The 12,081-nt window shown below is 37.4% G+C and overlaps 1 protein-coding gene across 2 annotated transcripts in view; it reads right to left on the reverse strand.

Annotated features, from left to right (window-relative positions):
* Positions 1-12,081, reverse strand: part of TRAPPC9 (trafficking protein particle complex subunit 9) — a 449,912-nt gene that overhangs the window by 392,944 nt on the left and 44,887 nt on the right. For both annotated transcript variants that reach the window (XM_053973133.1, XM_053973142.1), the window contains exons 11-12: positions 10,440-10,585; positions 5,176-5,261 (exon numbers count right to left, since the gene is read on the reverse strand). In XM_053973133.1, the coding sequence (XP_053829108.1) occupies positions 5,176-5,261; positions 10,440-10,585 (232 nt within the window). The remainder of the gene's footprint in view (positions 1-5,175; positions 5,262-10,439; positions 10,586-12,081) is intronic.

Consider the following 12,081-nt stretch of genomic DNA (forward strand, 5'->3'; position numbering starts at 1 on the left):
GGAAAAAATCAATACAAAAATCACCTAGACTTCAGATTTCCAGATATGAGTTGAAATCAAGATACTTACCCTTAATACTTAGGCCACACAAGTGAGTTTTAAAAGACACTGACATATCTTAGAATGTCTGAAAGATGATTTCAAGAGCACAACTTGCTGAATTGCACAGTTCTGCAATATTTGCCCAACATTGCCCTCTGGTGCCTGAAGTTTTGCAGTTTAACAGTGAAAACCTAATAAAGGCTGAAGTACTCTCACATCCATTAACTAAAAAATTTCAGCCACATCACCAAAAGTAGGGAAATGTGTCAGATTTCTTGTCCTGAGAGTTATTATTACATTATTTCAAGTAGTAGTATTTCGTAATCATTTAGTCACCACTTGGTAGTCATTTCTCTTTCTGACCCTATAGGAAAAGATCATCCAAAGCCAAGGTTTCCTCCAGGGAATATATGAGTCATATACATAAAAAAAAAAGTTTACATTTCTTTGTATTCTTATAAAACAATTTAAATTGTCTTAGAGTGAATGTATGCATGCTTTTATCACAGCATGTCTTTCAATCACTTCAAATCTCATTTCAGTTTTAGAGGAACAAAACCACTTGCATGTAAATGGCAGCATTTGGGGATGCTGTTAAAATAACATGAGTATGTAACTGCTTTTTTTAGGCTTTACTTACCAATCCCAAAATGCAATCATTCTTTTTTTAAAGTAACACGACCTTCAAAGTTAGTTTCCATGCTGAACATACTTGTATACCATGTTGTCAAATACTTCACACAAAAACCGTCAAGTATTTATTTTAAAGGAAATTCTCCCTACCATTTCTAATATGGTTATTTGAGGCAGACCTAGAAAAACACCAAACACAGCCATTTTTATTCTTTTCCCCCCTTCACCCTTCTGTGTACATTCTTGACTAATACAGTCTCCACTAAATGTAGTGTAGCAGTAATTAAATATTCTCTCAAGACAGCAGAAACAGCAAAAGATGTGAACTCAGAAAAGAGCAGTGCATGGAAACAATTTAAACCATCATAAGCAAAGTTGTGGAACTGATTATACATTCAGATTTACCAAAATTTTAGATGCTCTTTTTAAACATTAACATAGAGCTCTTGACTAATAGCACAATTTAAAGCCTCATTAATCAAAATACCACACCTGATTTTGTTCAAATAAATACAGGTCCCAAACAGAAGGAGAACCACAGAACAAATACTTAATTCTTGAATAATAACTAAGTATTATAAATTATAATATTCCCATGGGTTAGGGGGTAGCATTTTTTTATTTCTTGATATTTATTTATTAAATACAGTTTACACTGTAAATCTTGTAGCTTTCTCAGAACCATGGCTGTATTTTCCACAGCAAGAGCAGAGAAAATGCTTTCCCTCAGTACATAACATTACCTCAATATGTCTCAGCTATTTTTTTTTTTTTGCTTTTAATAGGAAACTTGCTAAAAAAAGATGAAAAAGTAGTTAAAATCTTAGAGAACTTAACATTTTGCACTGCATCTTCATATGTAGTTTAGTAGTAGATCTTCCTAGATTGTACTATCAGCTGCTTTTTGCATTTGTCTCAAGATACAAAACAAATCCACTGGAGATTTCCCAGAATTTTTTGGATTTTTTTGAAGGCCTGAAACGTGAAGATCATATTTTCCTGCACAGAAAAGTGCAGTAATGGTACTAAATGCAGGACAAACTGCAAAAGGGCTGGAGGCCATCACTCACAGACCTGAAGAAGGCTGTACAGAAATCAACACTCCTGGCAGAAAAGGTGAAGTGGTGGCACAGATGTACAGCTGAACATCCCATCTCCAGGTGACCTGCACCCCAGCACCAGCATGGCAAGAATATTCTGTCTAATCCATCACAGCCAGTTCTGGTTGGGCTCATTTTTGTCTATCATTCTGCTGATTTAAGGTCCTTGCTGAGTTTAATTAAAGCATTTGTTCTGATCAAACCCAAGATCTCTCCTGCTTCACTTTATTGACTCACACAATTGTGGGAGCTAATCACTGCCATGCTCCATGATTGAACACTTTCATTTGTCATTTTACAAACACTCCTGCACTTTCCATTGGAGCAGCCTTCTAACTATATGGACAAAACAGAAACATGAAATAGAAGAAGACAGAAAATGAACACAGAAATGGGGCAGGAATTAAGAATAGGTACCTAATTAGAGTCCCAAATTAGGAATATTCGTGACAGGAAATTAACAGTAAAAACAACAAAAATGGGCCAAGATCCTTGAGAACAATAAAATAAAATAACAAAGAAAATCAGTTGTTCAGGGTTTATCATCAGAGCAACACTAATCAAAGTCTCGTGTCCACAGTCTCACATCAAGCCTGGAAATTCAATGCCTTTTACTTAAGCACACCTCAATTAACCTACACGGACTCAGCATTAATACTTCAATTAATAAAAAAGCTCTGGAAGCCTTTCCATGGGGAATCATTCTCCTTAACAACCTGTGCTCAATACCAACTTGTTTACCATCACAAGAGAAATTCAACAAACAGAAAGACACAGTAGGAGAAGTACCATGGCAAAAGCTTGGATTTCATTTAACTCATGAAATGAGTAATTTATCAGAACAACAAATCTAAATTGAGGGAAAGGGTAAAATTTAAAAAAAATAAGTAAGACTGTAGATTTCAGTACAGTTATATATTGGTGAGTGGTGGAGCATGGAAAGGACAAAGAAAAATTAAACCAAGCAGTGGAGAACTCAAAGATGATTGGAAACAAGCCTGAATGATCTTGCAAAGGTGAGGTGCTGAGTCAGGCAGGAGGAAAAAAGTTGTGGGAAAAACAAGTTGAAACTGCCACTAAATGACAGAAAAGGATACACTTGCTATGAAACTGAGTCTGTGAGAGTAAATAATCTGAAGGAATGCGATATGTGACGAGAAATCAGACAAGAAAAGGGTATGGGGACTGCAGGCATGAGTACATGTTAATAATAAAACACATAATTTTAAAATATTAACCGGCATTCTGAATTATTAAAATGAAAACAGAGGAGTTTATTCTTATGACAGAGTAATGCCTATTCCCACATTCCATAAAGTTCACAGATGACACTGGAAAATCAACAACTTATCTTGGAAAGAAATTGTAGAGGTCATCTTGTTTAGCCCAGTGCTCAAAACAGGGGTAACTTTGATGATAGTTTAGGTTTTTCACATCCTGTTCACTCAAATTTTAAAGATTTCTAAAGATGGAGGTGTCAGGTTCTCTCTGGATAATCAGTCCCAGTGTATGATCCCCTTGTGCTTGGGAAAAGAAAGTTTTTATTAGGGAGGGAGGTTTCCCATGGCTGCAGCTCTCATCCTTAGCTGGGCACCTCTGGGATGAACCCAGCTCTGGTTTTGCTGCACTTTCCCATTTTGGGATTGAGCAGAGCAGTAGGAATTACCCCAATATTCTTCTCCTCTCCAGGCTGAACAGATGTCAGTGGTTTTGTCATTTGGGGAGCTCCAGACTGGCCTCGGCTCCAAAAGAAATTGTCTCTAAAATTCCAAAACAAGGGGAACAAGCACTTTCCTCAACTTGCTACAGTCTTGATAAAGATACAAATCTACCAAAATCAACCAATTTCTCCAAGTGAACACATTAGTGAGGAGCAGAATTTCTCAAAGCACTGACTAGAGTTACATTAATCAGTGATTTGCATCTGGTTGGCAAATTAATTCCTCTTGTGCTTTCCACTGGAACTGGAATTCAGTGTTAATTCCAAGACAGAACTTTATCACGACAACAGTAAAGAGAAGCATTGGTGCTACTACAATTAATTTGCTCAGGGAATGGATGTTGTGCAGATCTCCACAAATAACTGCATTCTGAATTCTTGAGTGCATGTAAGCACTCAGAAGGAATTCCCTCATTAAGAAATTTTCCAAGTTTTTTAAATACATAACATCATTACTTACACAATACAAATTAGACTGTAACTCAAAATGTTCTTAATCAATTAATTCCCACAGAGACTCTTCTGATGTGCAGCTTTACAACTACATTTTCTGTTAATCCCTAAAACATTTGAATACTTCTGTGAGGGTGAGTGAAAATGCTGCTGGAGAAAGCAGCATGTTAGCTTCCAAGAATTAACTTTATTGTGCTATAAAAACAAAATCTTTGGGCACTTTCGCTTCCCATGGAAAAACACTTTATTATATGTGGTTTATTACCAGTAATTTAGGTCAACTTGTTTGACTAGACACTGCAGTAGACATGTCAATAAAAATAAAACCCAAACAAAAATCATGAGCAAATAAATGTACGCTGATTCAATTAGCTTGACAGAACAAAGGGCTCTAAGAGATGTGATTTACCTTTAAAGCAATACTAAAGGTAAAAATATTTAACATAAAGGAAAACGCTGGATTTGGACTGAGTGGATATTAAGTTGGTCTGGTAGTTACAGAACTTTTAACATTTAAAAGGATAACAATTTTTTTTTAAATCCTGTTAGTTGGAATAAAGAAAGAAAAAAACCCCATTATTTCCTTTTTTTCAGGATACACTGCAAGCAGCCAACTGAAGTAGTAGAGAGCTTGGGCTTGATCCTTCCAATCTCACATATTTCTACAGTGGTTTGGCTTTTTTTTTTTCACTCCCTTCTGATCCCTAATGATCATCTGACATTAGAGTGTTTTTAAATAACAAAAATCACTGGGAACAACAAATCCATGAGCTGAAGTTTTTATTAAAACCCAAAGCTTCTCAGATCTAACTATTTTAGTTCATCAGGTTTTTAAACTGTGGTCAAAATGGGAATTTGAAAAGCAAGGATCAATGTGAACTTTTAAACAACAGTAGCAAGCGTACAATAATTATTAGGTGTCATGTATTATTATTACTTGAAAACCAGTCTATGCAAATCATGTAGCAGGTGTTTTACTCAGTGCAGAAATGTACAGAACGGGTCAGTGCCAGTAAAGCATTTAAACACTCTGATTTGCAGAGATTTTTCTTTTCAATACCTCATCACCAAAAATATGAGAAAATTGCTAACACCACATCGTTAAACTGAGGTTATGCTGGCTTAAACCACCTTTAAAGAATATTTATACAAAAACATATCTGAAAGTCCAAATGAGATTCTTCTTTAGAAAAACAGCAGAAAGTGAAGGCTTAGAAAGATGCATACCATGTTTTCTACTCGGAGCTCAAAAGGCATAGGGTTGTACACCATCAGCTGAACTTCACACACATCTCCCTGGACCCACTGGAAGTCTGCAAGGAATAATCACAGAATTAAGGTAGGAATTACCTAATGACAGGGTTATAAATAAACAGCAGCAGCTGAGCTGTCACATTGCTCTAATGCTTAATATCTCTCTGTAATCTCCACAGCCCAAGTCCTACTCAAGAGCATTGTGTGACACCAGCTGTAAATCCCAGGCAAAGCAATAGGTGAAGGGACTGGAAACATTCATTAACACAACAATAGTGCTCTAAAGACCCAGTGCTTCATCGGCAAAATTAACTCAGGCATCAATTCAAAACACTACTTCAACACATCCTTCATGCTCAACACTTAAAGGATTCCATACTTGGAGTTATGTAGAGTACACATGGCCTTGATATTGGAGACCTGGAGAAGAATCAACCAGGTAAGAGATGAACACAACAGGAAGAAGGAAATCACAAGTCCTCATACAGGCACAGCTGATTATATGGAGCAAATAAAGAGACAGTGAAGTAAAATGGGCCAGGTAAAAAGATGTACTTGCAGTTTATATCTTAGCACAAGAGACAGGTCAACTTTAAAGATACTTCACTCTGCCAATTTTTTTTTTTTTTTTTTTTTTTTTTTTTTTTTTTTTTTTTTTTTTTTTTTTTTTTTTTTTGAGTTTTATAATTTAAGCAGATGAGGCTGGACTAGTGGAAGGTGTCCCGGCCCATGGCAGGGGAGGTTGGAACTGGATGATCTTTAAGGTCCCTTCCAACCCCAACCATTCTGTAATTCTATGGGTCTTGGGAGATTATGGAGGACAGCAGCAGAGATGCAAATTCTCAGTAACTGTTCAATGCAAAAAGATTATTTTATATCAGCACTTCATAACCTTTTCAGCCCTCAAGTTCCTGTTTATGTTCCAAATTTCTCACAGTGAACCACATGCACCTGAATTCAGACTTTAAACTGAATGTAGCAAGATTCTCCCTGCAAGTGAGGATCTGCAGTCCAAGTAAACAAAAGGTGGCTTAATTACATTTGTTAAATAAATCATGATTATAAGCTAAATTATAGCATACATAGATTAGTTTAGCCAATGATTTTAACATACACTGCTAACAGTTTTTTAGTAGGATATTAGGAAATGTCCAGTAAAAAACCTGGATAATCAATATTAAGACTTTAATGCACAGCTGAAGCAATCTGTACTCTAATTGTACATTCACAATCATTTACTTTCTGATTACATTTTGCAGGCAATATTAAAGAGCTCAAGGGAGATGTACTTAATGTAAATGTTTAACTCAAATTAATGCTAGTGGAAATTAAACACATACATCCACAGATGTTAATGGGTTATATTACTGTGAAACCTGAAAAGCAAAACTGTTGATTAAAGCAAAACATTCAAATTCACAGTGATATGAGATGTTCCCTGCATTTTATATTTAATTGCTTTTTAGTGTCCATGAAGTCTTGTGCATTCTGCAGCCCCCAAAACAGCCTGCACAGGTACAGATTTAACCATTGTGGTTTACTACAGCAACAGGGGCAAGTGCAGTAGCACAGCAGCACTGCAGTCCTGAATCTCCACATTCTATCACCACACTGAGGAATGGCTGTTCTGAAAGCACAACCACCCAACAGGGCTCTCCAGGCCCAAGACTCATCCCACCATGATTCACTTATGCCAATGATGTCAAACCTCTGGGCCTGGGCCAAAGCTTCCAGCTGGTGTTTGTTCCTCATGCTGTGGGCATCAGGGTAGAAACATTTCAGGTGTGGTACCTTGTGGCCAGCACCTGGTGAAGCAGATTGAGGGATCCCATCAGGATCCTCAAGGTTTGGCACAAAATCCCATTGTTTATCACTGGGGAGCCTGCTTTTTCTCCCTGTCCCCCTTCCAAGCTAGTTCAAAGCTCTGTCACCAAGCCCCATTGCTCCTGTGCTGGAACTCCTTTTCCCATCTGAGAAAGGCTCATCCCATCAGGTGTCAGCAGGCCACATGTTGAGAGATGGTCAAAAAACCCACTTTTTTTTTTTTTCCATTGACAACAAACTCAGAGGCACGCATCAATGGAGCTGCCTGTTCCTATAAATATTATTCCTTGCTTCTGGAAGGATCAAGGAAATCACTCCCTGTGCTCCTGATCCCTCCACCAACTGCCCCAGGAGCTTAAAGTCTCTTTTGATTGGCCTCAGACTTCTCTTTGTTGTTTTGTTTCTGCCAGTCTGAACAACCAATAGCAGACAGTAATCAGAGGGTCTTTCTAGACTGGAATTTTCCAGTGATGTCCCTTACCTGAGCCCCTGGAGACAGCAGACCTCCCCTAAGTTGGGCAGGTCTGCACATGGGGCCCTCTGCTCCCCTTGAAGGGAGGGAGTCCCCAATGAGGACCACCCTTCTTCTCCTGCTAACGGAGGAGGTTGTGATGCAGACTCTGGGTGGTCTTGCTTTAGGAGGTCCCTCTGCCCCAGAAGGACCCTCAGCCACCTCATCAGTTGTTTGGCCTTCTCATTCCAGAACCTCACCCCTGTTGTAGAAGGTGCAAGTCCTACTTGTCACATTCTGAGGAGGAGGAGGAGGAGGAGGAACCTTCCTCCTGGTACGTGCAGTGACCTGGTTCCATCCTTCCCCTGTAACAGACCCCTGCCTGACAATCCCTCCACTCATCACCCTGCTGGACTCTGAGTCCATCTGCTTCTCCACTGCAGACACAGAGAGGTGACCACTCTGCTCCACCCTGGGCTTGTCAGGCACAGCTGTGCCCAGTTCTGGTCCCCAGAGCTGGGAGGGACACAGATGGACTGGAGAGGATCCCAAGCACCACAAAGGTGATCAAGGACTGGAGAGGAAGGAGTAAAGGAGTGAAATATCCTCTTTGGGGTGAAGAGAAGGTTCAGGGGCAATATCATCACAGATTCCAGAACTTCATGGGCTGCATAAAGAGGACAGAAGCTCTTTCCTCACAAGGAGCCACAGGAAGAAGATCAAAGGTGATAGACACCAGTTGGACTGAAAGAGATTTTATTTTCTTACTTTTTTTTTTTGTTTGTTTGTTTGTTTTGGGTTTTTTTGGGGGGGTTTTTTGTCTTTTTTGTTTCAGTAAGAACAGTGATTCAGTGGAACAACCTCCCCAGGGACATGGTGGAGTCTGAATCAATGGAGGGTTTTGAGACAAGTTTGAAATCCCCTGTGAAAAATGTGCCAGGGCAGTGCTACACATTTGTTTCCTTAGGGGAAAAGGTTTTGAAAGGAAAGGTAAAATGAGCTATATTTGTATCAGCTAATACAGGTATGACAGAGCTGTTGGATTTACTAATAGAACTATATTATATATTCTTCCTGCTTTAGACTATCAGCACTCAAAACCAACAAAACATTTCATGTCAAAAATCAGTTGGTTTATTTTTTACAACTAGCATGCTATTAAAGCAATTTAACTGCAATATAATTATCCCTGTTATTGTTTCCAATCAGAAAAGCTTATCAAGTTGAAAGCTGAAAACATTTCAAGACTTTCAAAATGGGTTTTGTTTCCCTTTGGTTTGTCAGCAGTGCTTGATTTCCTTTGCTGTAAAATAATAATTTAACCAAAATATGGAGTACTATCTCCATGTAAGAAAAACAGTTCATTTGTTATTGTTGTTTTAAATTAATGTTAAATACATGCCATTAAAATAGTCTCATTAATTTTGAAGTTAATAAATTTCTCAGCTTCTTTCAAAGGAAGTATCTGCTTTTATTTTGTATTTTCTTTTGTTCACTAAACTTTGAAACATTAGAGGCTTTTAGCAGTCACTGCAATGTTTATATACTTCAAAAGACAAATGCTGTACAGGATCAGAAGCAATCAGACATCTCCTTAGGCTAAATAAAACCCTAAAAGAAGAATGTTCACTGTAAAATGCAAATCTCCTACAGTACACAAAGGACTGAAACAAATCCTAACCAGTTCAAAAATGCAGGTTCCTTTTGTATGCATCAAGAAAGGAGAATACTGCTTTATACAATTATATGACAAAACTGGGAATAAGGTTTTATTTAAATGAAGAAAACACGACACAGTATAGCTAAGAGATTAAATGTTGAAAATTTAATAGTAATTAAACTTTCAATAAATTATTATGAGAAATCAAGAGAGCACTTTAAGATGTTCCCCTATGTGCACATTCTTTCAATTTATCCTTTAACTAATTCTTCTTAATCTTTTTTTAATTTCTTATCCTTTCTATTTTGAAATCGAAGTAGTGCTGCAGCGAAGTCACACTGAGCCAAGTGCATCCAAACTGCCAGATCATCGTCCCTGCTTCTGCACATCCCAGATGTTCCTGCTTCAGTTATTTATTGAAAATACACATCACCATAAACCCAACTGGAAAATGTGCATGTTCTTCTAAGGGGAAGGGACTTCACCTTACTCCTAACCAGGGTCCTCAGCAGGGGCACAGCCCATTTTTGTTGGAAAGAGGAAACCACAGAGATTCTTGGAGAGCTGGCCCTGCAGATAGGCACAGTCCAGATGAACAAGGAGCCAAGTTAAAATATCCTGCAAATTTCTGAAGTTTTTACAATCAGTTCTGTTCCACAGTCACACAGATCTTTTTTGTGCTGACATTGATGCCTCTGGTAAAAATTATCACGCACGTGATACCCCGAAAGCCACAAAAAGAATTACCAATATTTGTAACTTAATCCAGGATTAAAACAAACTTCTGATCTTTTTCCAATGGCACAATTACTGCACTGAAAGGCTTTATAATCTTTATAAAAAGAAAATTACTGATATTCCTAAGAGGGTTTAAAAACTTTCTCTTGTCTGACCTGTCCTTGAGTAAAAGGGACCAATCAGACAGTTCATCACTCTGAGTTTATGTAAAATCAGAATAGGGAAAGGAAAACCACAACACTGCATTTTCCCCAGGGCACTGAAACTGTGGTGGCTGCCAAGCAGAGCGCATCAGAACTAAGTTTTCCCTGAATTCTCTTTTGTTTGAGAAGGAAATAACACTAGTTTATCTCTTCTGAAAAATCAGTATTACCATCTATGAGACTTTATTCCTCTTTTGAATATCAAACTCTGCCCCAGAGAAAAGATTTGTTCCTTCAGGATTTGAGGCTAAAAAACTGGTTATCTCAAATAAAAGACAGCAAAGTTCAGGTTTGCTTTCCTTGACCACAGAAGATTCTCTAATTTAACAAAATAAGAGAAAATACTTTAAATCATTCTTACCTATTTTCTTATTTCGTTCTTCCCCACGACTGTGTGCAATAATTGGAGAATATATGAAGGGGCTTTTGGTTGACACATTCTGACCAAGTAAACTTTTCATTTTGTGAGGTCGGAGACTAGTTGGGAGGTTCAAGAGCTTCACAGATCTGTTGAATAAAAGTAATTTCTAATTATTTCATTTATTCTATTTTGTAACAGGTGACTGTGTTAAAAAAAAAAAAAAAAAACTTGATAAATATCAAATATCAGTCTGAGAATAAAATATACCTGAAATGCAAAACTTGAAGCAAACATTTACAATACAAAAGGAAGAAAAGGAACCTGAAGTTTCAGAAAGCTCTCAGGAAATAAATAACAAAGGAGAGAAATCTTCTTTAGAAACCAACCAAACCAAAAGTAGCCAGAGCAGTGATTTGAAATACAGCTATTAACTTTTGAGTGCAGACTGAACTACAACTCCAGTACAGAAAGCAGCCAAATATTTAAGTCAAACCCAAACTAGAATCCAGACAAGATTTCACTGGGCAACACAAATAAAGAAACTTCTCCACAGTGAATAAAGCTGATTTTAATACAGTGAAAATGCAAAGTAGGTGCTGGAAGGAAGAAAACGTCCCAGAACTTTGAGTGGCTTTGTTAAACAACCAGAAAGCAATCACAAATAGAAAACAAATGATTTATTAGATTGCATCCCTGCTAGACCCAATTCCCTACAACGCCATGCAGGGAAATCAGTGCTCTTCCAGTGCTGAGGTGAAAGTAAACACTAAATGTTGGGAAGAAGAACAAGCAATAAATTGGTGGATATTCAGTAAAATCAGCAGCATTCTATAAACCTGTAGGACACCTAATTACCTCAAATCAAGAACTCAGCACAATAAAGAACAGATATATCAGTATCACACTAATAGAAAGTCGACACTCACAAGAAACCAAGATAATGTGTTTCTGCTGAAAAATAATGAAGCTCTAACACTACACAGACAAGTTCTCTTTGTGAAACAAAGCACCCGATAAGAAATTACTAAGTAACACTAAAATAGATGGAACAAGAAATAAATCACATCCATATGGTACATGTTGGTGATACTTAGTGTCAACATCAAAATCATATGCAAAATCAAAAATGCCAACGACCCTGAGGAATAAGAAGGCAACTGTAAGAGACCCCTGATATTTCATATTTTAAAACCTCTTCTGATAGAGTTTTTTACAAATTAGAATGTGACTTAAAGCAAAATTGTGAATTATACTTATTTGAGGAAACAAACATTGAATTTGATATAGAGGTAATAAAAAGGAATTTTATTTGATATACAGAGCAAAGTGCTTTGGCTCCTTCTGGTTATTATATAAATACTGGTGGATAACCTGCTTTACCTGAATGCATGACAGTGGAAGGAATGTTCCTCCAACACATATCAAGAGAGCTGTACCCTCACAGGTCAGACACTGAAGAGGGCAGTTAATTCCTTTGAGTGAAAAGCTTCAGTCATGTCCCCTGGCCTGACAACACTGAATGCAAATGAGTGACAATAAAGAATTACTAAATGATTTCACTAGCTACCCAGAAGATCAAAATCATGTATTTGGAAAATATTTAAAAAAAAAAAAAAACTTGCTTAGATGGAAAAGGATTTTT

This window comes from Vidua macroura, chromosome 1 (genome assembly GCF_024509145.1).
Source record: "Vidua macroura isolate BioBank_ID:100142 chromosome 1, ASM2450914v1, whole genome shotgun sequence".
NCBI classification, from domain to species: domain Eukaryota; kingdom Metazoa; phylum Chordata; class Aves; order Passeriformes; family Viduidae; genus Vidua; species Vidua macroura.